Source organism: Aethalodelphis obliquidens, unplaced genomic scaffold (genome assembly GCF_003676395.1).
Source record: "Aethalodelphis obliquidens isolate GAN/ISIS:26980383/991018 unplaced genomic scaffold, ASM367639v1 scaffold43, whole genome shotgun sequence".
NCBI lineage: Eukaryota > Metazoa > Chordata > Mammalia > Artiodactyla > Delphinidae > Aethalodelphis > Aethalodelphis obliquidens.
The window spans coordinates 4,862,409-4,884,252 of NW_020837987.1; the positions used below are offsets into that span (position 1 = coordinate 4,862,409).

Here is a 21,844-nt window from a genome sequence, read left to right on the forward strand (position 1 = left end):
GCTCCCTCCCGAGAAGGGGCCACTGAGCCAACCGTAGACCCTCTGCACATTGCCCCAGGACCAGGGCCCTCTGACCAGCCCTCTCTGCAAGTCCCACCCTGGGTCACATGGCCGTTCTGCGTCTCTTCCCCTCCTTTGTCTGCTTCGGGAGCCCCATCTCACCCCTTGGTGCTGCTCTGAACCTTCTTTGCCTGGTCCCGCTTGTCTCCCTTCCAGCTCTGCTCAGGGCTGGGCCACGACCCTTCCTCACCCTCCATCAAGAGGAAGTGTGGGCTCAGTTCCTCTTTCTCCTTCTCCACCAGAAACTCATTGGCCTGCAGCAGCCCTGGCCTCCTCCTTGCCATGATCACAGGGAGAGTGACCCGAAAGCATTTTCAAGCTGTCCCCACCCTAAAGATGCTCCCTAGACCCGGAGCCCTTTCCTCTTCCTCTCTTGCCCTCCTTTTTAAAATTTTATATTGAGAAATATATTATGGCCAGTGAGGCTAGAAAACACAGGTTCAGTTTGAAGGAAAGAAGAACACATGCCAGTGGATCTATTGATAACTTCCTAGCTGGAGAAGTAGAACGTAACCAGCACCCTCCATGTGCCCTGCTCTGAACACCTCTCCCTTGGTTACCCTCTCAGGTGGAGCTCTCATGCCGAATCATGTGTCAATCACTCCTTTACTTCTCTCTACTGTCTTACCACCTATTCATGTATGCTTAAACAATTTGTTGTTTACTATTGAGTGCTTTGGGGTTTTATATTGATCGAATCATCCTAAATGTTTTCTTCTGTGTTTACGTCCTCTGCTCACCCTTACATTTTAGCGATTCATCCACGTTTACGTGTTGGTTTAGTCATTCATTTTGATTACTGGGTAATAGTCCATTGATGAAGACACCATAAATGATTTCGCCATCGTACCGTTGATAGCTATTTGGAGTTGTTTCTATTTTATGGCTTTTAGAGAACATATCTATGCACGTTCTTGTACGTTCTTGTCTTGGCTCACATATTCAAGAGTTTCTCTAGGATATATACCCATGAATCATAGGGTATATATGATATTTCACTTTTCTAGATATTGTAAAATCATTTTTCAAAGTGGTTGTAATAACTTACATCCAATTCAAATTCAAGATTACAGAATTTTTACTTATTTTCTTCTACTTTACCTCTACTATATTACATCTAATCCATATTATATATGCATTCACCTGTATCACATTTTTTTCTTTTTTCCCCCATATCACGTATTTTTAAGGAGTTTATACTGATCCTTCAAATTCAGGACTACAGCACTTTTACTTAACCTCTTTGCTCTTCTTTGCTACAAATCAAGTGTTCTGTAATATCTATGTTTTCTTCTAGAAGTTTTACGATTTCAGGTCTTACATTTAAGTCTTTAATCCATTTTGAGTTAATTTTTGTGAGCAGTGTAAGATAGGCATCTAGTTTCATTCTTTTGCACATAAATATGCAGTTTTTCTAAGACCATCTATTATTGAAGTAACTATCCTTTCCCCATTGAGTATTCTTGACTTCTTTGCCAAATATTAGTTGCTCTTATGTGCATAAGTTTATTTCTGGGCTCTTGATTCTGTCCCATTGGTCTATGTGTCTGCTTCTATGCCAGTACCATAATTTTTTTTTTTTAAGATTTTTTTTTTGATGGGGACCATTTTTAAATTCAATAAGAATTTGTTACAATATTGCTTCTGCTTTATGTTTTGGTTTTTTGGCCCCAAGGTATGTGGGATCTTAGCTCCCTGACCAGGGATTGAACCTGCACCCTCTGCATTGGAAGGCAAAGCCTTAACCACTGCACCGCCAGGGAAGTCCCAATGCCAGTACCATAGTTTTTTGACGGCCACAGCTCTGTAGTATAGTTTGAAATCAGGAACTGCGATGCCTCCAACTTTGTTCTTCTTTCTCAAGATTGCTTTGGCTCTTCAGGGTCTTTTGTGGCTCCATATGAATTTTAGGATTGCTTTTTCTATTTTTGTGAAAAATGCCATTGGAATATTGACAGGGATTGGGATTGAATTTATAGGTAGCTTTGGGTATTATGGACATTTTCACAATATTAATTCTTCTGATCCATGAACACAGATATTTGTATCCATTTATTTGTATCTTCTTCAATTTATTTCATCGATGTCATAGTTCTCAGTGTGCAGGTATCTCACCTCACTGGTTAGATTTTATTCCTAATTATTTTGTTTTTGTTGCTATTATAAATGGGATTGTGTGCTGTCCTTTTCAGGTAGTTCATTGTTAGTATTTAGAAATGCAACTGATTTTTGTATGTTGATTTTGTACCCTGCAACTTTACTGAATGGATTAGTGTTTTGGTGGAGTCTTTAGGATTTTCTGTATGTAAGATTATATCATCAATTTTACTTCTTCCTTTTTAACTTCCAGTACTGTGTTGAATAGAAGTGGTAAGAGTAAGCACCTTGTCTTGTTCCTGATCTTAGTGGAAAAGCTTTCATTTTTTTCACCATTGAGTCGATGTTAGCTGTGGGCTTGTCACATATGGCTTTCATTTTGGTGAGGTACCTTTTCTCTGTACTTAATTTGTTGAGAGTTTTTATCATGAAAGGATGTTGAATTTCATCAAATGCTTTTTCTGCATCTGTTGAGATGATCATATGATTTTTACTCTTTCATTTTATTAATATGGGGAATCACATTTATTTATTTGCATATATTGAACCATTTTCATCCCAGGGATAAATACCACTTGATCATGGCATATGATTCACTTAATGTGCTGTTGAATTTCATTTGTGTATATTTTATTGAGAATTTTGCAACTATATTTATCAGGGATTTGGCCTGTAGTTTTCTTGTAGTGTCCTGATCTGGCTTAGGTAATGCTGGCCTTGTAAAATGATTTTGGAAGTGTTCCCTCCTCTACAGTTCTTGGGAAGAATTTGAGAAGGATTAGTGTTAACTCTTTTTTTTTTTAATTTTTATACTTTTATTTTTATAAATTTATTTATTTATGGCTGCATTGAGTCTTTGTTGCTGCACGTGGGCTTTCTCTAGTTGTGGAGAGCGGGGGCTACCCTTACTTCCTTCCTTTGGTGGTTAAGTCAACGTGTCCCACTCACCTCTAATATCTCTACAACCCAGGTGACAACTTTGATCCATCCAATTAATGGGGTTGATGCTGAGGCATGACAGGGTTTATCGTGTTATAATATTTTAAAATTTCATATTTTCCTGATGCCTCAACATCGTCACAAACAGACTAACGTATGATAAGGCTGGTCCACTCCACAAGTTCCCCTTCTTGCCGTTCCATGACCGTAACCTAGTGACATTCAAATGCACCAGTGGAATCTGCTCAAACCTTTTGCTTGTGTACTCTTCCCTGACCCCCTGTTATGGCCCTTGCCCATGGGTCCTCAGCCGTGTTGGTGGAGCCTGTTCCCTTGGTGCTCCTCCCACATGGTCCCCTGTGAGGTGTGCCGTGTCTCTTTCTCTGGGACCTAAGAGTATAATGAACCCTTTAATTTCGTATGCCTCTTTGAGCGTCATTTTCGCAGCCATGTTGGAATGACCCTTAAAGACCCCACAAGGGGGACTTACTTCCCATTTACAGCACCCCAGCCCCCTTGGCCATCTGTGGGGGCACACCCAGCCATGGCCCTGTCCTAACCCACCTTTGGAGCACTTTATCTTTTCTGAGTCCTGCTAAGCTCTCCCACTGTTCTTTGCCGTTTTGTTGAAATCTCAAATCCTGTAACGAACCCCTTCCCACTGTCTTTGGTATTGTGAGGTGATCAATTTTCACATCTCTCTTTTTTTAATTAATTAATTTATTTTTGACTGCGTTGGGTCTTCGTTGCTGCACGTGGGCTTTCTCTAGTTGCGGCAAGCAGGGGCTACTCTTCTTGGGGTTCACGGGCTTCTCATTGCAGTGGCTTCTCGTTGCAGAGCACGGGCTCTAGGCACGTGGGCTCAGTAGTTGTGGCTCGCGGGCTCTAGAGCTCAGGCTCAGTAGTTGTGGCTCGCGGGCTTAGTTGCTCCGTGGCATGTGGGAATCTTCCCAGACCAGGGCTCGAACCTGTGTCTCCTGCACTGGCAGGGGATTCTTAACCACTGCGCCATCAGGGAAGTCCCAATTTTCACATTTCTTTATCCTCCGGTTTGGTCACTGGTGGGAGAGAACACGAGTGAGGGGGTTCAGCCCATCATCTGTAACTGGAAGTCTATATGATTTTACTTTTAGTGGTGTGTTGACATACTGCCGTGGGTTTCCTTGTGTGAACATGTTCCATTTGGGGCTGCCTTCCTGTTGGCTTGGTGTGGCCAGGACCCCGCAGATGCATCCAGGATGGCTGACTCTGAGAAGTTGTTGCCTGGCACAGTGGAGACAAGAAACTCAGCCTGGGAAGCAGTAAGTGATGTCTGCCTCCACCCCATGCCTCCCAGGACTAGCAGTTCCTGGGGGTCCTGGAGGTCTGGATGGAATAGGGGGTATTCACTGCCCCAGGACGTACCCTTGTACTCCAAGTCTACAGTGGGGTATTATCTAGAGAGACGCTTCTACAAAATCAACACTCTGGCAGTGGTTCCCCAATGTTTTCCAAGTCAGGACTTTGGCATTCTTTTTAAAACAATTAAATAGAAGTCTCACTTTAAAATTGTCTTTCTACAAAGCAATGTGTATATACGCTAGCCCATTAGGACAATGTAAATAGTTTACTTCTTGTAAAACATTGTCTGCTTTCCTACTGGATATTTAAGACATTGTTTTGTAAATCAGTTGTGATAAATAATATAGTAGCCAAGTTTTATCTCTGGTCTTAATTGCATACCTAGGATAAAGTCCTAAAGGTGGAAATGGTAGTATGAATGGTTTTCAGATCTGTAATGATTCGGATACACACTGCCACCTTACCCACCAGATCCTTTGTGCCTACTGTCATTCCCTTCAACAATATGAAAATACCTTTTTTTTTCTTATGTCCTCACTTATCCCTGGGTACTGCCAGTTAAAAAAAAAGTCTGTTCTTCTTTTTTTTTTTTTTTTTTTTTGCGTTACGCGGGCCTCTCACTGTCGTGGCCTCTCCCGTTGCGGAGCACAGGCTCCGGACGCGCAGGCTCAGCGGCCATGGCTGCGCTCCGCGGCATGTGGGATCTCCCCAGACCGCGGCACGAACCCGTGTCCCCTGCATCGGCAGGCGGACTCTCAACCACTGCGCCACCAGGGAAGCCCCGTCTGTTCTATTTTGGGGAAAATGTTTTATCGTGTGTGCATTTTTTGATTATTTGTGAGACTGAACATCTTTTCTACGTGATGGTCATAGGCCTTTATTTTTTTGTGATTTTCCTATTAACGGCCCTTTTCAAGTTTTACAGTTTCAAGTTTGAATGTTCTTAAACCTTTACTCTTGAAGAACTTTCAGAATCAGTTCATCACATTACAGAAGAGAAAAAATATGTGTTAGAATATTGATTTGAAATGCTTTCCACTTTTAGATTACTTTGGGCATAGTTGATACCCTTTTAATACCGAGTAATCCCTTCTAGAATGCAGTTCATGTTTTCCGTTTATGAAAGCTATTTGATATCAGTAATGCTTTGTGGATTAGGATCCTACTGTGCTTCATTTCTTTCTTTCTTTTATTTATTTTTTTCGGCCGTACTGCGTGGCATGCAGGATCTTAGTTCCCTCACCAGGGGTCGAACCCGTGCCCCCTGCAGTGGAAGCGTGGAACCCTAACCACTGGACCGCCAGGGAGGTCCCTGTGCCTCACTTCTTTCTCTGGCACTGCTTCATTGGTCAGAATCCCAGACTGACGCTAAACAATTGTGGGGTGATGGTGTGTTTTCTTTTCTCCTGGCTTTCGTGGGAAGGCCATGGAGACAGGTCAAGTTCCGTCTTCACTGTCAGTCTGGTTTTGGCTGTCGGTTTCATGATGAACCCAGGAATTGCACTTTGATAAGGCAAATAAGATAAGAAATCTACTCCAACTTCAAGAATGTTTTACGCACTGTGTTTGGCATTTACCTGTATTTGAAAAGAACTGAATAAATATGTGAAGGTAGAGTCCTGGCATGCATATGATTTCGGGACAACTTACAAAAATTATGGGAAAACATTACAGTTAATTTAAATATGCTTTTTCTGAAATGTTGATTGTTGCAAAAATTGTATAGCGACTTACAGAGAGGCAAGGGCATCCTTGGTCTTGGGTGGCTCGGGGACCTGGGTCATGACCCTTGCTCTTATAGGGACAGGACTCAAGGGTTAGTGCCTTGCTGGTTCTCCCTAACTTCCTGTAGTTGCACTGCTGTGGCTTTTTTTTTTTTTTGGCCATGCCATGCGGCATGTGGGCTCTTAGTTCCCCGACGAGGAATCGAACCCTTGCCCCCTGTGGTGGAAGCGTGGAGTCTTAACCGCTGGACCATCAGGGAAGTCCTCCTGTGGACTTCTGTCCGTTCCAGATGTCGGGGCAACGTAGAAGATGGGTAGAGAAGGTCGAGGCAGGGAAGGAGGGTGGTGGGGTCAGGGGCAGCAGATTAGGCTGACTTGACAGTAGGCTGGCTCCTCCCAACTTCTCTTCTGAGGTCAGTACCCACCACTTCCCCCTTTAGCTAAACACAAGCCACAGCTTGGTGACTGGCATGTAACGTCAGACAGCCTTGCCCCGCAAGGCACAGGTCTTGGGGTGGGGGCGGTGATTCACTGGGTCTGGCTCTGAGTCGGCACAGCCAATAGGATGGAGGGGGCAGCAGAGCAGCTGCCGGAGAAGGACTGGGGCTGCCCAAGGGTCCACGCAGGCAGTTGCCAGTCTGGATAGGCAGGCTGGGCAGCGACCGTGGCTCTAGTCAGAGCTCTGTGTCACAGAGCCCATGTCATTGATGTGTTCCTGTGGGGAGGAAGCTGAAAGGAGGGGTCTTCCGGGAAAGAAAGCAAGGCATATGGGAGTACCAGAGAGGGAAGGCTAAGCATCAGAGGGCTGAGGCCCAGCACCCCAAGGTCACCATCCTGGGCAGCTGCCCATCTGCCCTGAGATTTCTTGATGAGAGATGGGTGGTTGTTTGTGTTAAACAGAGGTTTTCAGGGAAAATGGTTTGTGCTTTTGAAGGAGGTCAAGGGCAATGAACAAGAGAGTGTGTGCGTGGCCCCAGACCCTGCTGTCCTCAGCCCTGGCTGCACCGTGGCCTGTGCCTCGTGGGTCTTTGTGGTGCTGGCCACACAGTCCTGGAGTTGTGAGGCTGTGCGGACTTCCAGCTCCGTGGGCTGTGTTCACCAGCAGGCTATGTGTAGGTGTCCTTGCCCTTGGTGAGAAACTTGTTCCTGTCATCCAGGAGTTGGTGAGAGTTTTAGATGGACCCTGAGGGGAGGGAGGGGCATGGCAGCCGGGTGCGCCCCCTCCCCACAGGGCTGCAGGCGGCATGGTCCAGCTGAAGACCTGCGGACAACTCTTGCCTGTGGGTGGTGTGTTCCTTAAACTCCCGGTCTTTGGGGCCTGGCTGGGAACACGACTTGAGCTACCCGCCGGGAGCACTGGGCCTGACATGTGGGTTCAGGGGCTCCTGATGGCCGCCCTCAGGGATTCCTCTCCCCACGCCTCCGACCTCTCCTGTGGGGCAGGAATTCAGGCCACTAAGAATGGGAGGAGGGAGGGCATTGCAGACGGATGCCCTGAGCATCTGGGGGAGAACTAGTGAATGAAGCGACGTTAGGTTGGAGTGTGTGTCTCTGCACGTGTTAGCGTGTGTGTGTGTGTGTGTGTGTGTGTGTGTGTTCTGTCTGCAGTAGGGCTTCTGGCTAGGAGAGTGCGTGGGTCTCGTTTTGTATGATGGGCATAAAGCTTGGTGTGTGTGGTATGTGAAAATTTAATTGTGTGTGTGTGAGTTGAATGCTCTGTTGGGAGTGTGTGTGTGTGTTTGGGGGGGCACATGAGACTTGCAGTGTGTGTGACCGTGTGATTGCAACAGCCCATCTGTCTCAGAATATGTGTTTGTGTGTGTCTAGAAGTGCATGCGAGACCGTATGTGTACAATGGGGTGCATGTGATTATATGAATATGATTGTGGCCAGCAGTCCCCGGCTGAAAACTCACACAGCTCCGTAAATGCAGGGCATTCAGTCCCACGACCACATTCATGCAGAAGCCGGTCTGGCCGGGCAGGCAGGGAGCCTGGCCGAGGGTGCCCAGAAATAGCCATCAGCACTGTTGGCTCAGCTGGAAGACCATCCAGTTCCCAAAATGACCTGGGCTCAGAGGCAGGGAAGTCAATGCCAGACCTCACCCTGGACTCCAGCGCCAGCCCCCGCTCTCAGCCCCGAGGAGATCGGGACTCTGCAGTCATCACAAGGAAGTGGGTGACTCAAGGCCATGGACCTGGGGGCAACACCTGAGGGGCCCAACACCAGTCAGTTTGCCCCATGATTTCCTCTGACTCCTGCAGCCCTTCTTCTCTGCTACAGTTGAGTGGAACTACGTGCTGCTCTGATGTGTTTCATTGTGTCAGGTCCTGTTGTGTTATATGTGTTGTGAAAATTCCCTATCCAGGTCCCTCTGGGGCCTCACCTATGAGAAGCCCCCAGCCCCTTCTCGGCCCTCAGGAAAGGCCTGTTTCCCCTATGCCTCTGTTCCCTGGCTCACCCTGCTTGGTCCTCGCACTGACCCCTCGGCCCCTCACCTACCATCGATCACCCCCATTCTGAAACTAGCCCACAGTTGGCCCCTGTGGCCAGACTGGGCTGTGGAGAAGAGCCCCGGCCCCAAACAATGCATTCTTCACACAGCTTACTTCCTTTGCCTTTCTGTGGCCCGGCGGGTGGGGAGGTGGGGAGTCTATGGACATCCAGGGGCTGACCTAAGGATTCTGGGGCAGGAGTCGGATAGGGACTGTCAGGCAGAGACCTCAGTCTGAGATTGGAGCCTGCTGACTGGGGAGTGAGCACAATAGCACAGGGGCCCCCCGGAGGGGGCGGGATGGGTGGGCACCCTGGTGAGACCCCGAGGAGGCTGCCACTGGGAGCAGTTCGTTTGGAAGTTTGGGCCTCAGCAGACTTGACAATCTGACTGCACCTGCAGCATTTGCAAGAAGCAGCGGAATAGGCACTTTGCTGTTCCAGCTTCTTGCTTTAAGCTCCTGAAGGGAGCCGAGAGGGTCATCGCATACACGTACACGTTCAGCACGCACAAAGCACGCCTTCTGTAAGAGATGCGGTGTCCAGAGCTTTTGCGCGCCCGGCTCTAACCCTGCCTGGATGAGGGCACGAGGCTGAGTGTGGGCACAGGAATTCAGTGACAGCGATTGAGAGAAGGCCATGAAGGAGCGTGAGACCACCAGGAACCTGTTAGAGAGTGAGCTTCTGCTTCTCCCTTCCAGAAAAGGAGCGCTGACCGGGGCCAGCACCTCTGTTGTCCCTGCTGCACCCCGCTGGTGCTCATAAAGGTGGCTGACCCAGGCTGCTGGTCCACTGGCCAGGTGCCATCTTGACCTCTGCCGTTTGCTCCAGCTGCCAGTTTCTGTAAGCAGCTCTTTGACCCGCCTCAGTCTAGATTTTTTGTAGTAGCCCAGTTGACTTCCTTCCTTCCCTTCCTGCTCCGCGTCATGCGGGATCCTCCCGGACCGGGACACGAACCCGTGTCCCCTGCATCGGCAGGCGGACTCTCAACCACTGCACCACCAGGGAAGCCCAAAGCTTTAGTTCTTGACTCTGGTAGAGAGAGTTCTTCCGTTTTGGCCTTGTTCCAGAGTGTCTGCTGTTTTGGGTCCTCTGCATTTTCATGTAAATTTAGAACCAGCTTGTTGAGTTTGACCTAACCACGCATTAAATCTGTAGATCGATTTGGAGATAATTAAAAAAAATTTAAGATATTTAGTATTCCTTTCTATGAAGATGGTACAAGTCTCCATTTATTTGTCTTCATTATTTTCTCTCAGTAAAGTTTTATATATCTATTTCTCTCTATATCTATCTCTCTATCTGTATCTCTTATTCATTTATCAGTTCATTTATCCTAGGCATCTGTTATTTTTAATGCTGTTGTGAATGTTATCTCCTTTGACAATGTAATTTTCTAGATGTTTGTGCTGCCATATAGAACATTTTAATTATTCTATACTGACTTACATGCAGCACTTAAAAGACTCTCTAATATTTTATCTGTAGGTGCTTTTGGACTTATATAACTGTATCTAATACCTGTTCATTTCTTCCTTTTCCATCTACATAGATTATTCTTCTCTTGCTTTACTGCATTTATAGAATCTCTAGTACAGTGTTGAATAGCAGTGGTAAAAGTAGGCATCCTTATCCTCTATCTAGACCCAAGGGAAGGTTTTTGCTTTGTTTTATTTTGTTTTTGACAGCTTTTTATCTTATATTATTATTGTTTGTTTTGGCATAATTTCAGGCTTACAAGAAAGTTACAAAAATATTATAAAGTATTTCTGGCTACCCTTTATCCAGATTCAAAAGGATAACGTTTGGTATTTCACCATTAAATACGAAGTTTACTGTGGGAATTTTTTTTGGTAGACACTTGTTATTAGATTAAGGATATATTCTTTTGTTTCTACTTTCTAAGGGTTTTTAATTTTTAATTATTTTATTTATTTATATTTTTGGTGGTACCATGCAGCATGTAGGATCTCAGTTCCCCGACCAGGGATCGAACCCGCGCCCCCTGCATTGGAAGCATGGAGTCTAACCACTGGACCGTCAGGGAAGTCTAAGAGTTTTTTTAATTCAAGAAAAGATGATGAATTTTATAACACATATTTTCTGCATTTATTGAAATAAACATATACTTTTCCCCCTTAGTTCTGTTGATGTGATAAGTTACATCAAATGTTTTTTCTAATATTAAACTTACCTTGCATTTCTTGTATAAATCCTTGTTAATCAACATATAGTATCCTTTTTTTTAGTCTTAATGTTTTTTAAAAAATATTTATTTATTTATTTGGTTGCACCAAGTCTTAGTTGCGGCAGGCAGTCTTCTTAGTTGTGGCATGTGAACTCTTAGTTGCGGCATGCATGTGGGATCTAGTTCCCTGACCAGGGATCGAACCCAGGCCCCGTGCATTGGGAGCGTGAAGTCTTATCCACTGTGCCACCAGGGAAGTCCCAACATATAGTATCTTTTTGATACGTAATTTCATATACTTGTTAATATTTGGCTTAGATTTTTTTGTCTATGACCTTGAGTAGTTGGATTCTGATGTCATGACATTAGCCTCATTACATTAATCGGGGTATTTAGTGATGCTTTCCATTTGTTCCAAGAGATCTGGTTTCCCCCTTTCCCCAACCTGCTCTGTACCCCAGGATATGGCCTTTTTCGGATTGTGTCACTGGGTTACTTTGTCTTTTGGTTTTTTGTAGAGGCTTAGAGTTTAAAGTATAACTAAGTTCTAAGGCCATGGGGTTGCAACAGCACCTCAATCTACACAGGAATATTTTCCCCAACCTGCTTCTTCTCTTGAGTGTCTCTGTGCTGTTCCCCCGTCACCTCTCCAGAGCTCCGACTTCAGGAAAAGCCAAGCCCCTTCTAGGCCCACCGTCCTGGGCCATTCGCACAACCAGTCCCGCACCCCTGCTGCCTCTGTGAACTTATCCCTGCCTTTCTTTCCTCCCTCAGTGACCTCCTTTCTGCTTCTTGACCAGACCGAGTATGCTTCTGTAGCAGGGCTTTTGCATGTGCTGCACTCCCTACCCGAAATGCTCTTCCTCCAAGTGGCTGCCTGCTTCGTTGCCTCATTTCTCAGGTCTGTTCAAATATCACGCGTCAGAGAAATTTCTCCATACTGGTTTTTTTTCTTTTAATACGTTTATTTATTTATTTTTGGTTGCATTGGGTCTTTGTTGCTGTGCGCGGGCTTTCTGTAGTTGAGGTGAGCAGGGGCTACTCTTCGTTGCGGTGTGCAGTCTTCTCATTGCGGTGGCTTCTCTTGTTGTGGAGCGCGGGCTCTAGGCACGCAGGCTCAGTAGTTGTGGCGCACAGGCTCAGTAGTTGTGGCGCACGGGCTTAGTTGCTCCTTGGCATGTAAGATCTTCCCAGACCAGGGCTCAAACCCACGTCCCCTGCATCGGCAGGTGGATTCTTAACCACTGCACCACCAGGGAAGTCCTCCCCATACTCTTGACCCCTGACGTCAAAGGCGCTGGCCCCCTCCTGCCCCCATGGCACTCTCTTTTTTCCCCCTGCTTCATCTTCCTCCACAGCGCTTCTTACCATTGGTTGATTGTCCTTCACTCCCTCTTCGATGTATAAAGAGCTGCAGGAGAGCGAGAGCTTTGCGTGTGCTGCTGCATCCCCAGGACTAGGACAGGGCCCAACACTCAGTGGGTGTTTCACGGTGTTTGTTAGAATAATGGAAGGAATATTCCATTTCTCTGGAGTTGATAAACAAGAATATTTTTACTTCTATTTGCTGTAGATGTGCTTATGAATATTGCCTGGGATTAATTAAGGAAGGTGAAGGTTTATAATATTTTGATAAGTCAGAATTAAGTAACTTTTTGTTGGAGGCCCCTGGCTGGCCTTTTCTCTGAGTCACCTTTGGCAGAATAAGGTTTGCTGAAGCCCAGAGTTGAAGTTGGGACACAAGTTGTGTGACCACAATCAGAACCTTATGCCAGATAGGATTCACATCTGGTAATTGCTCTTGGCAAGGAGACACCAAGTATTGAGTTCCAGCTGTCAGCTGGTCTCCGTGGAGCCCTCCCTTGCCATGGCTACTGATGCCTGGGGGCCATACCTCTGAAGGTCACCCCATGAGGGGCTCAGGTGGCTGCAGATGTGCCTCAGAGTTCCTGGGCAGGAACGTGAACACCATATGGGCCAGGCTGCACGTGCTTGCCCTATGTGTATGTGGGACGGGACTTCAGTGTGGTGGGACACCTGGGCACGGGTCACACGCCTCCTGTCCTTCAGAAGACACTGCCTTCCATCCCCTCCCTAGCTCTGTGAGATGAGGAAGCCAGTAGCTTGGAGTGCTGAAGTAACACAGGTCGCTGCTATGGGTCCAGCCCAGTGCCCTTCTGAGGATGCCACAAGACCATCTGAGACGTCCCCGGATGGTGGGGACATTCGGTGAGGTCAGAGCAAAGTGCTGAACAGGGTCAAGAGAGGAGTGGCAGCAGATGTTGTCCTTTCCTAATGCAAGTTTTTTTCAAATAAAATTTTAATTTGGGATAATTTTAGATTTATAGAAGAGTTGCAAAGATTTGTTAAAACTGAGAAACAACATTGGAACATTACTGGTAACTAAACCCTACTCTTTATTTGGATGTCACCAGGTTGTCCACTAATGTCCTCTTCGGGTTCCAGGATCCAATATACAACCTATGCACACTGCATTCATTGTCTTGCCTCCCCAGTCTTCTCTGCTCTGTGGAGTGACTCATTCTTTCCTTGTCTGTCATGGCCTTGGCAGTCTTGAGGAGGACTGGCCAGGTATTGTAGAATGATCCCCAAGCTGAGTTTGTCTGCTGTTTTTCTCATAATGTAGATGGGGGTACAGACTTTGGGTTTTGAGGAGAACACCACAGAGGTGAGGTGCCTTCCCATCACCTTACAGCAGGGTATATATGGCAGCAGTATGTCTTACCACTGGGTATACAGCCTTGATTACTTGATTAATGTTGTGTTCGCCATGTTTCTGCACTGTTTTCCCCTTCCCCTACTGTTTCCTTTGGAAATGAGTTACTGAGTCTAGCCCACTCTCAGGGAGGTCAGGGCAGTAAGTTCCCCCTCCTGGAGGGGATAATCTACATATATGATTCGGAATGTTTCTGTAAGGAATGTTTGTCTCTTCTCCCCCATTTATTTATTTAATCATTTATTTATAACAGTACGGACTCACACATATTACTTTATACTTTGGGTTATCATCTAATATTCTGTTACTTATTTTGTTGGCCAAACTGTTTCCAATTTGGACATTGGAAGCTTTCTCAGGCTTCCTTCTGCTAGAGTTTTCAAGGACCACCTCATCTTGTTTGCACCAACAAACTGCTTTCCTAGAGTGGAAGGTTGAACTTGACTCTTGAGAGAGTTTTCAGCGCATGGAACGGCGCCTCTGGTGGACCCAGCACTCTGGGCCTTAGGACTCCCATCCACAGTGGCCTGTAAGGCTGTGGGCCTCAGAGACTCTGATGCAGGAGTCAAACCCCACAAACCCACAGCTGTTTACTGATGCTTCTGGATAGGCTATGCAGTCCAAGCACCTCTTGGGACCAGATGCACTGACGGAGGAGGGCAAGACAGCCAGGAGAGGGGGCAAGCCTGGAGCCACTGGGAGTCAAGAACGTGCCCAGGAACTTGCTCCCTTAAGGATCTGAGCAAAGCTGGCGGCACGATAAAAAATTACAGAACTACCGGCCCCTGGGAAAACCCACATGGCTGCAAGTCCTGTGAATTCCCTGGTAGGGAGTGATTCAGAGCCCAAGGCTGGTGTCCACCAGTCCTCGGGGCCCAGTCCAGAGACTGCAGCAGTTAAGATATTTAGGGGGCTTCGGTAAGGTCCAGCTCCTCATTCTTTTTTTTTTTGCGGTACGCGGGCCTCTCACTGTTGTGGCCTCTCCCGTTGCGGAGCACAGGCTCCGGACGCGCAGGCTCAGTGGCCATGGCTCACGGGCCCAGCCGCTCCGCGGCACGTGGGATCTTCCCGGACCGGGGCACGAACCCGTGTCCCCTGCATCGGCAGGCGGACTCTCAACCACTGCGCCACCAGGGAAGCCCCCAGCTCCTCATTCTTATCTCCAGGACTTAACCTTGGGGAAAGGTAAGGATTCTGGATGACCTTTTGTCTCCCTGTAGTGGTGTAGACCTGCCCTTGACTCTCCTGTGCTTTCCTCTCCACAGTTCGGGAGAGTACTGCCTTTGGAGCCCGGATAGGCTGGGGGGGAAGGATGACCAGGAAAACAGATGATGGCTGGGGCTGGGTCAACAGAGCATTTTGCTCAGAATGCAGCCCCTTAGAAACGTCAGCTCCAGCTGTTCTTTGGCAAAGATAGCACCACGTCTCCTCCAGGAGCTCAGCTCTCGGAGTAGGAAGGGATTCCCACACTAAACACCCGCAAGGGCTGAGGAAGCCACCTGCACCAGGTGCCTGCCCACAGGCCTGTGGAGCTCCCGGGAGGGGTGTGGGCTGGGCTAGGCTCAGGGAGCTAGTGGTTTATAAAGCAGCAGAAACCCTGCCCTGAGCAGAGCATCCCAGCGCTGACACGATGAAGGGAACACTGCTTGTGCTGGCCTTGCTGGTGACCAGAGAGCTGACCTTTGAGACGGGTGAGGGTAGGAAGGAGGGTACAGATGGTCTTCCTGACCCTTGCCCCATGCCGTCTCACTGCATCCTTCCGTAGTCATCTCCAGGCAGCTTCTAGGGACAGATTTAGAGAGCAGCTGGCAGATCAGCGCCCAGGAGTCCTGCAGAAACCCCCTGAGGCTTTCAGGCTTTGAATGCAGGGGGAGGTCATTAGCTGTGCACACTGTGAGGGATAGTTAGTTGGGGGTAGCGGTGCTTATTGGAAGGGAAGAAGCGGGTAGGCTGGTGTGCCTGGGGGCAGTGGTCAAGGGCAGAGGGGTCTCCAGTCCTAGCCCCTCTAGCTGCTCCCTTCTGCTGGGAGTGCCTCATAGAGAATGTTTTCTGTCCGGGATATAACAGTCCTGGGAGAGGGTGGATCTCAGTGGGAGGTGAGTCTGGAAGCATTGGATATGTGAGTTACTACCAAGTGGTGGGGAAACGCGAACCTCCTACCCCGGTGCTTCCTTTGATGAAGTGTTTTCTGTCTGTGCTTACAGCGGAAGCTTGCCCTATATTTTACAGAGTGGTTAGCACTGTGGTCCTCGGAAAGCAGGACACTGTTGGACCTAGCCCTTGAAACAGTTGGCACTACTGAACGGGAAAAAGCAGACATAGAAAAACTCCAGGATTGCTACAATGAGTTGGGATTTCTGGACAGGCTCAAGCCTCTGAAACTCATGGTAATTTACTCTCCCCATCCGCCACCATGACGACACACATGCAGCATATTGCAATGTGCCACACGGTAATAGACCGTGCAGTCATGGGATATGTGAGAGACAAGAGCTATAAACAATGAAACACGTAAACCTTTGCTCCACCCTACGGCACGTATGTTATGCAACCACAGTCCACCTGCACAGCCAGCCTCTTCTGCTACCGAATATGTCTACAGCGTGCCAGTTAGCTCCCACACAACAGCGGACTCTTATCAATGCAACACACCAAGTGTGTTGACTTGTGATTTTTTCTTGGTGAGGGGAGTTAGCACTGGAGGAGTAGAATTTTAATCTTTGTCAGGAAAGGAAGAATTCAGCTCACACGCACTAGGAGTCCTGTCAGAGCTATTTTAGGAATATTGAAAATGAGCCCCTGCCTTTAGACTCTTCTCCCAGGAAGGGACTCCCTTGGCTTTGTAAGGTTTCTGGCTTGTGGCCACTTCCTTCCTCGTGTGCCCACGTTGATGGCTATTCCTCTGGCTAAGAGCCCCACTTCCACTGACATTGTCTCAGTGCCTACAGGCCAGAAGTCCACTCAGGTGTTTGGGGGCCTGAGGCAGCTTCTAGCTACATGCAGCTGCTCAGCTGTGCTAGTAATGTTATCTTCTGAGGAAATATCTTTCTTTCGTTGTTGTTCTTGTCATACCTCATGCTACCAGATAGGTAGTCTGTCTTTTACCCTATTTTCCTCAAAGTGTTGATACTGCATAGCGAGACGTTTTCCCATAAAGCAGAGTTTCTTGCACTAATATAAGCACACAGGGCACATGGGGCTGTTTACATGCACATTCCGTACACCCAATACACCTGACAGAAGGGGCTCAGGTGCAGGAGACGTGACACAAACCCCGCCTCTGCTACCTTGCTCCTCCCTCAGGACCAGCCCCTGCTACGCCCTGCAGAACCCTTGTCCTCTCCTCCCCTCCCTGGCACGGCTCGGCTCGTTGCTCTGTCTCCATCCTGACACCTGTGCACAGGCGCTTAGGCAGCCGTCCTCCTCCTGGCCGGCCTGATGGCAGCCCCCTCTCCACTGGTGGGTCTGTGGGCCAGAGGTTCTTGCTGGGGATGCAGCTGAATCACTGAGGGTGAGGTGTGAGGTGTGAGGTGATCCTGGGGAGACAGGGTCGCCCTGCTGTGGGCTCAGGTCCTGTCCCTCCTCATCCTACTCTCTCCCAGGGTTCCATCCTCCTCAGTGATGAATGTGTTAACTATACAGTGTCCACGGCGATGGATAATATTCTAGGAGACATTTGCAAACTGCTCCCCTTGAGGAGATAATCTTTGCGAGTGATGCCTGGTCTACGCTTGGTCTTCCTGCCCTGTTCTCCTTATCAGCTGAAGCTAGAATCCAAACACCTGTCCCCACCTGACTCTAATAAAATGGCTGCCGCTTCGCTCAGCGTGCCCACTGTCTGTGTGCTGTGCGGGGAGGATGTGAGGCCCCGCAGGAGATCTTGGGAGATGGTGAGAAGTGACACATGTGGTCATTGAGAGCATGGGGACTGGAGTCAGAACCAGGGTAAGCCTAGGCTCTGTCCTTGGCAAGCTGTGGCACCATGGGCAAGTTTGCTGTAACTTTCTCAGGCCATTCTCTCATCTGCAAAATGGGGATTGTGTGTGAAGATTAAGCAAAATAACACATATCTAAACCCCGACTTCACCAGCCTGGAAAGATAAAAGTGTTGTCCGGGGCCACTGATAGCATAGTATATCTCCCACTCTGGCCTTTATCACAGTTGCAGAGCCTCTAGTCCTTTAAATGTCCCTCCAGTTATTGGAGGGTGACTCCGGAGATGACCTGAGTAAGCTCATCGCAAGTCCCCTCTTTTTCCTACTGGCATTCACCATTTTCTACTTCTTAGGTGGATGTCTTCTGAGGAGCCTGACCTTTCTTCAAGGACACTTAGTACCACTGCTGTCCTTGGGTTCTGCCACTGGGACCAGGACCCCCATGAAGTCTTGGGCCAGGAGGGAGGGTGTGGATGGAAGAAGCTAACCCAGAGGCAGTGTTGTTGTCATGGAAAGAGCTCAGGCTCTGGAGTCTTAATTGCAGGATGTGCCACATGGGGCACGTGTCCCGAACCCTCCGAGCCTACGTCTAAAAGCACGAAATGGGTAATTGCGTTACCAGTAGGAGACTTGTGAAGCTACAAGGAAGGGACTAGGCTTTACCTCTGTCTCCTAGGGTCTAGGGCAATGTCAGCTACAGGGAGCATGGCCCGCAAAAAGAGTGGCATAACTGGTAAAACCTCTCTACTGTCTGGCCAGGTGGGCAAAATAAGGTCACATACCAGGAGCTGAACTTGGGACCTGGGGCTAAGAGGCCAGGGCCTTGAGCCTGGCTCTTCTTTGACCTGATGGCTGAACTTAAGTATTTCAATTCACCCGTTTGTTCATTCTACACCTTGATTTTTACATCTGCCAAGTGCTGGATGCTCTGCTAGGCTTAGTATTAAGTGTTCAGGTCATCCTAAAAAGATGTAAAATTTTGTTGAAAAGTGCAAAATAAAATTTGAACAGATAAAGAGCTAAATCATATCCTTGTATGAGATGAATTGACATTGTAGAAATGTCATCTGTTCCCAAACCCATCTAAATTCATCTTTGTTGGAATGAAGATTGACTTAATATTTGCCGCCCAAAATAAAGGCTTGAAGTCAACCAAGGAAATTTTGAAAAACAGGAACTGTGAAGAGGATTGTTCTCACCGAGTATTGCAACTGAAGTATGTCTCCAACTAATAAACAGTCTAGCTTTAGTGGAGAAATATTTAGGTGGTCATTGTGACAGAAGAGAAAACACATGGATAGAGTCAAAGATAGTGTAAGATATAATAATAACAATTTATTGAATCATGAAGAAAGAATGGATTTTTTAAAAATGGCATTGAGGGCTTCCCTGGTGGCGCAGTGCTTGACAGTCCGCCTGCCGATGCAGGGGACACGGGTTCGTGCCCCAGTCCGGGAAGATCCCACATGCCGCAGAGCGGCTGGGCCCGTGAGCCATGGCCGCTGAGCCTGCACGTCTGGAGCCTGTGCTCCACAACGGGAGAGGCCACAACAGTGACAGGCCCGCGTACCGCAAAAAAAAAAAAAAAAGGCATTGAGAAAAATGGCCAAAGATTAAAACAATCGAGATGGATCTACCAAGCCTTTTCCTGTGGGTTTATGTGGATTAACATTTTAATTAACATTGCTCCAATGGTTAATTATTCATCAGTCACAACTGGTTTCTCTGTCTCTCTGTTTCTCTCTCTTTCAGCATGACGTTCATGATATCATAAATACTTTGTCTCCTAGGGCAGAATATACAATGGAGAAAAGACAAACTCTTCAGCAAGTGGTGCTGGGAATGCTGCACAGCCACATGTAAATCAGTGAATTCAGAACACATGCTCACATCATACCCAAAAAGAAACTTAAAATGGCTTAAAAACTTAAACATAAGACATGACACCATAAAACTCCTAGAAGAGAACATAGGCAAAACATCCTCTGACATAAATCGTACCAATGTTTCCTTAGGTCAGTCTCACTAGGCAATAGAAATCAAAGCAAAAATAAACAAATGGGACCTAATCAAACTTATAAGCTTTTCCACAGCAAAGGAAACCATAAACAAAATGTAAAGACAACCCAGAGCATGGACATATATACACGACCAAATGTAAAAGAGACAGCTAGTGGGAAGCAGCCGCATAGCACAGGGAGATCAGCTCGGTGCTTTGTGACCACCTAGAGGGGTGGGATAGGGAAGGTGGGAGGGAGACACAAGAGGGAGGAGATATGGGGATGTATGTGTATGTATAGCTGATTCACTTTGTTATAAAGCAGAAACTAATATACCATTGTAAAGCAATTATACTCCAATAAAGATGTTAAAAAAATAAAGACAATCCATAGGCTGGGAGAAAATACTTGCAAACAATGCGACCAACAATGGCTTAATTTCCAAAATATACAAACAGCTCTTACAACGCAATAACAAAAAACCAAACAACCCAATCAAAAAATGGACAGAAGACTTAAATAGACATCTCTCCAAAGAAGACATACAGATGGCCAATAGGCACATGAAAAGATGCTCAACATTGCTAATTCTTAAAGAAATGCAAGTCAAAACCACAATGAGGTACCACCTTACACTGGTCAAAATGGCTATCATTAAAAAGTCTACAAATGACAAGTGCTGGAAAGGGTGTGGAGAAAAGGGAACCCTCCTACACTGTTGGTGGAAATGTAAATTGGTGCAGCCACTATGGAAAACATTATGGAGGTTCCTCAAGAAACTAAAAATAGAATTACCATATGATCCAGCAATTCCACTCCTGGGCATATATCTGGACAAAACTATAATTCGAAAGTGTTCATAGCAGCACCATTTACAATAGCCAAGACATGGAAGCAACCTAAGTGTCCATCGACAGATGAATGGATAAAGTAGAAGTAGTATATATATATATATATATATATATATATATATATATATATATATATATACACACACACACACAACGGAATACCACTCAGCCATTAAAAATAATGAAATAATGCCATTTGCAGCAACATGGATTGAACTAGAGATTTTCATACTAAGTGAAGTAAGTCAGAAAGACAAAGACCATATGATAACATTTATTTTATTTTATTTATTAATTTTTTTAATTAATTAATTAATTAATTTTTGGCTGCATTGGGTCTCTGTTGCTGCCCGTGGACTTTCTCTAGTTGCGGTGAGTGGGGGCTACTCTTCGTTGTGGTGCACAGGCTTCTTATTGCAGTGGCTTCTCCTGTTGTGGAGCATGGTCTCTAAGTGCGTGGGCTTCAGTAGTTGTGGCACATGGGCTCAGTAGTTGTGGCTCATGGGCTCTCTAGAGTGCAGGCTCAGTAGTTGTGGCGCATGGGCTTAGTTGCTCCACGGCATGTGGGATCTTCCTGGACCAGGGATTGAATCCGTGTCCCCTGCATTGGCAGGCGGATTCTTAACCACTGTGCCACCAGTGAAGTCCTATTTATATATGGAATCTAAAATATGACACAAATGAACTTATTCACAAAACAGAAATAGACTCACAAACATAGAGAATAGACCTGTGGTTCCAACGGGCAGGGGTGAGGGAGGAATCGATTCAGAGTTTGGGATTAGCAGATGCAAACTATTATGTATAGACTGGATAAAAAACAAGGTACTACTGTATAGCACAGGGAACTATATTCAATATCCTGTAATAGCCATAATGGAAAAGAATATGAAAAAGAATATATATATATATACACACATATATATATACATATATATATATATAAACTGAATCACTTTGCTGTACACCAGAAACTAACACAACATTGTAAATCAACTATACTTCAATAAATTATAAACAAACCAAAAAACAAAACCTTTGTCTCCTAATCAGATGCTTGGAGATGGTCTTAGGACATTAGTGCAATTTTCCCAGGTTGCCGCCTCCTGAATAAAGCAATTTTTCCTTTTCCAGCAACCCTTGTCTCTCCAGTATCCACCTTTCCAACAGTGAGCAGCTAAATTTGGGTAGGATACCAGCCTCCTCCAGTTACGCTCCTGGGTTGAACACAGTCACTGACTACATAGACAGGGATGTTTACTGTGGGAACGGCAGCAGAGTTCCATACTTGACCACCTGCTCAGTCACCCAACATCCCTCCCCCATTTTCCCCAGTATGACCTTGTCTAGACTTTTTCTCTCTTGTCACTGCCCAAATATACTGTAGCCCATAAAATCGACTTCAGCCCACATGTATTTGAAGAGAAATAATATTTATTAGCTTCCAGATAATAAGTGGATTCACTGCGTATGGAAATG

At 46.5% G+C, this 21,844-nt stretch overlaps 1 protein-coding gene across 1 annotated transcript; it reads left to right on the plus strand.

The window, feature by feature from the left end:
* The first annotated feature begins 14,940 nt into the window (after window positions 1-14,940).
* Window positions 14,941-17,104, plus strand: LOC113605727 (androgen-binding protein homolog). The gene is given in 3 exon segments (XM_027079257.1): window positions 14,941-15,270; window positions 15,784-15,833; window positions 15,835-17,104. Coding segments are annotated over 3 exon segments (273 nt in total). The 5' UTR covers window positions 14,941-15,209; the 3' UTR covers window positions 15,997-17,104.
* The last annotated feature ends 4,740 nt before the right edge of the window (window positions 17,105-21,844 follow it).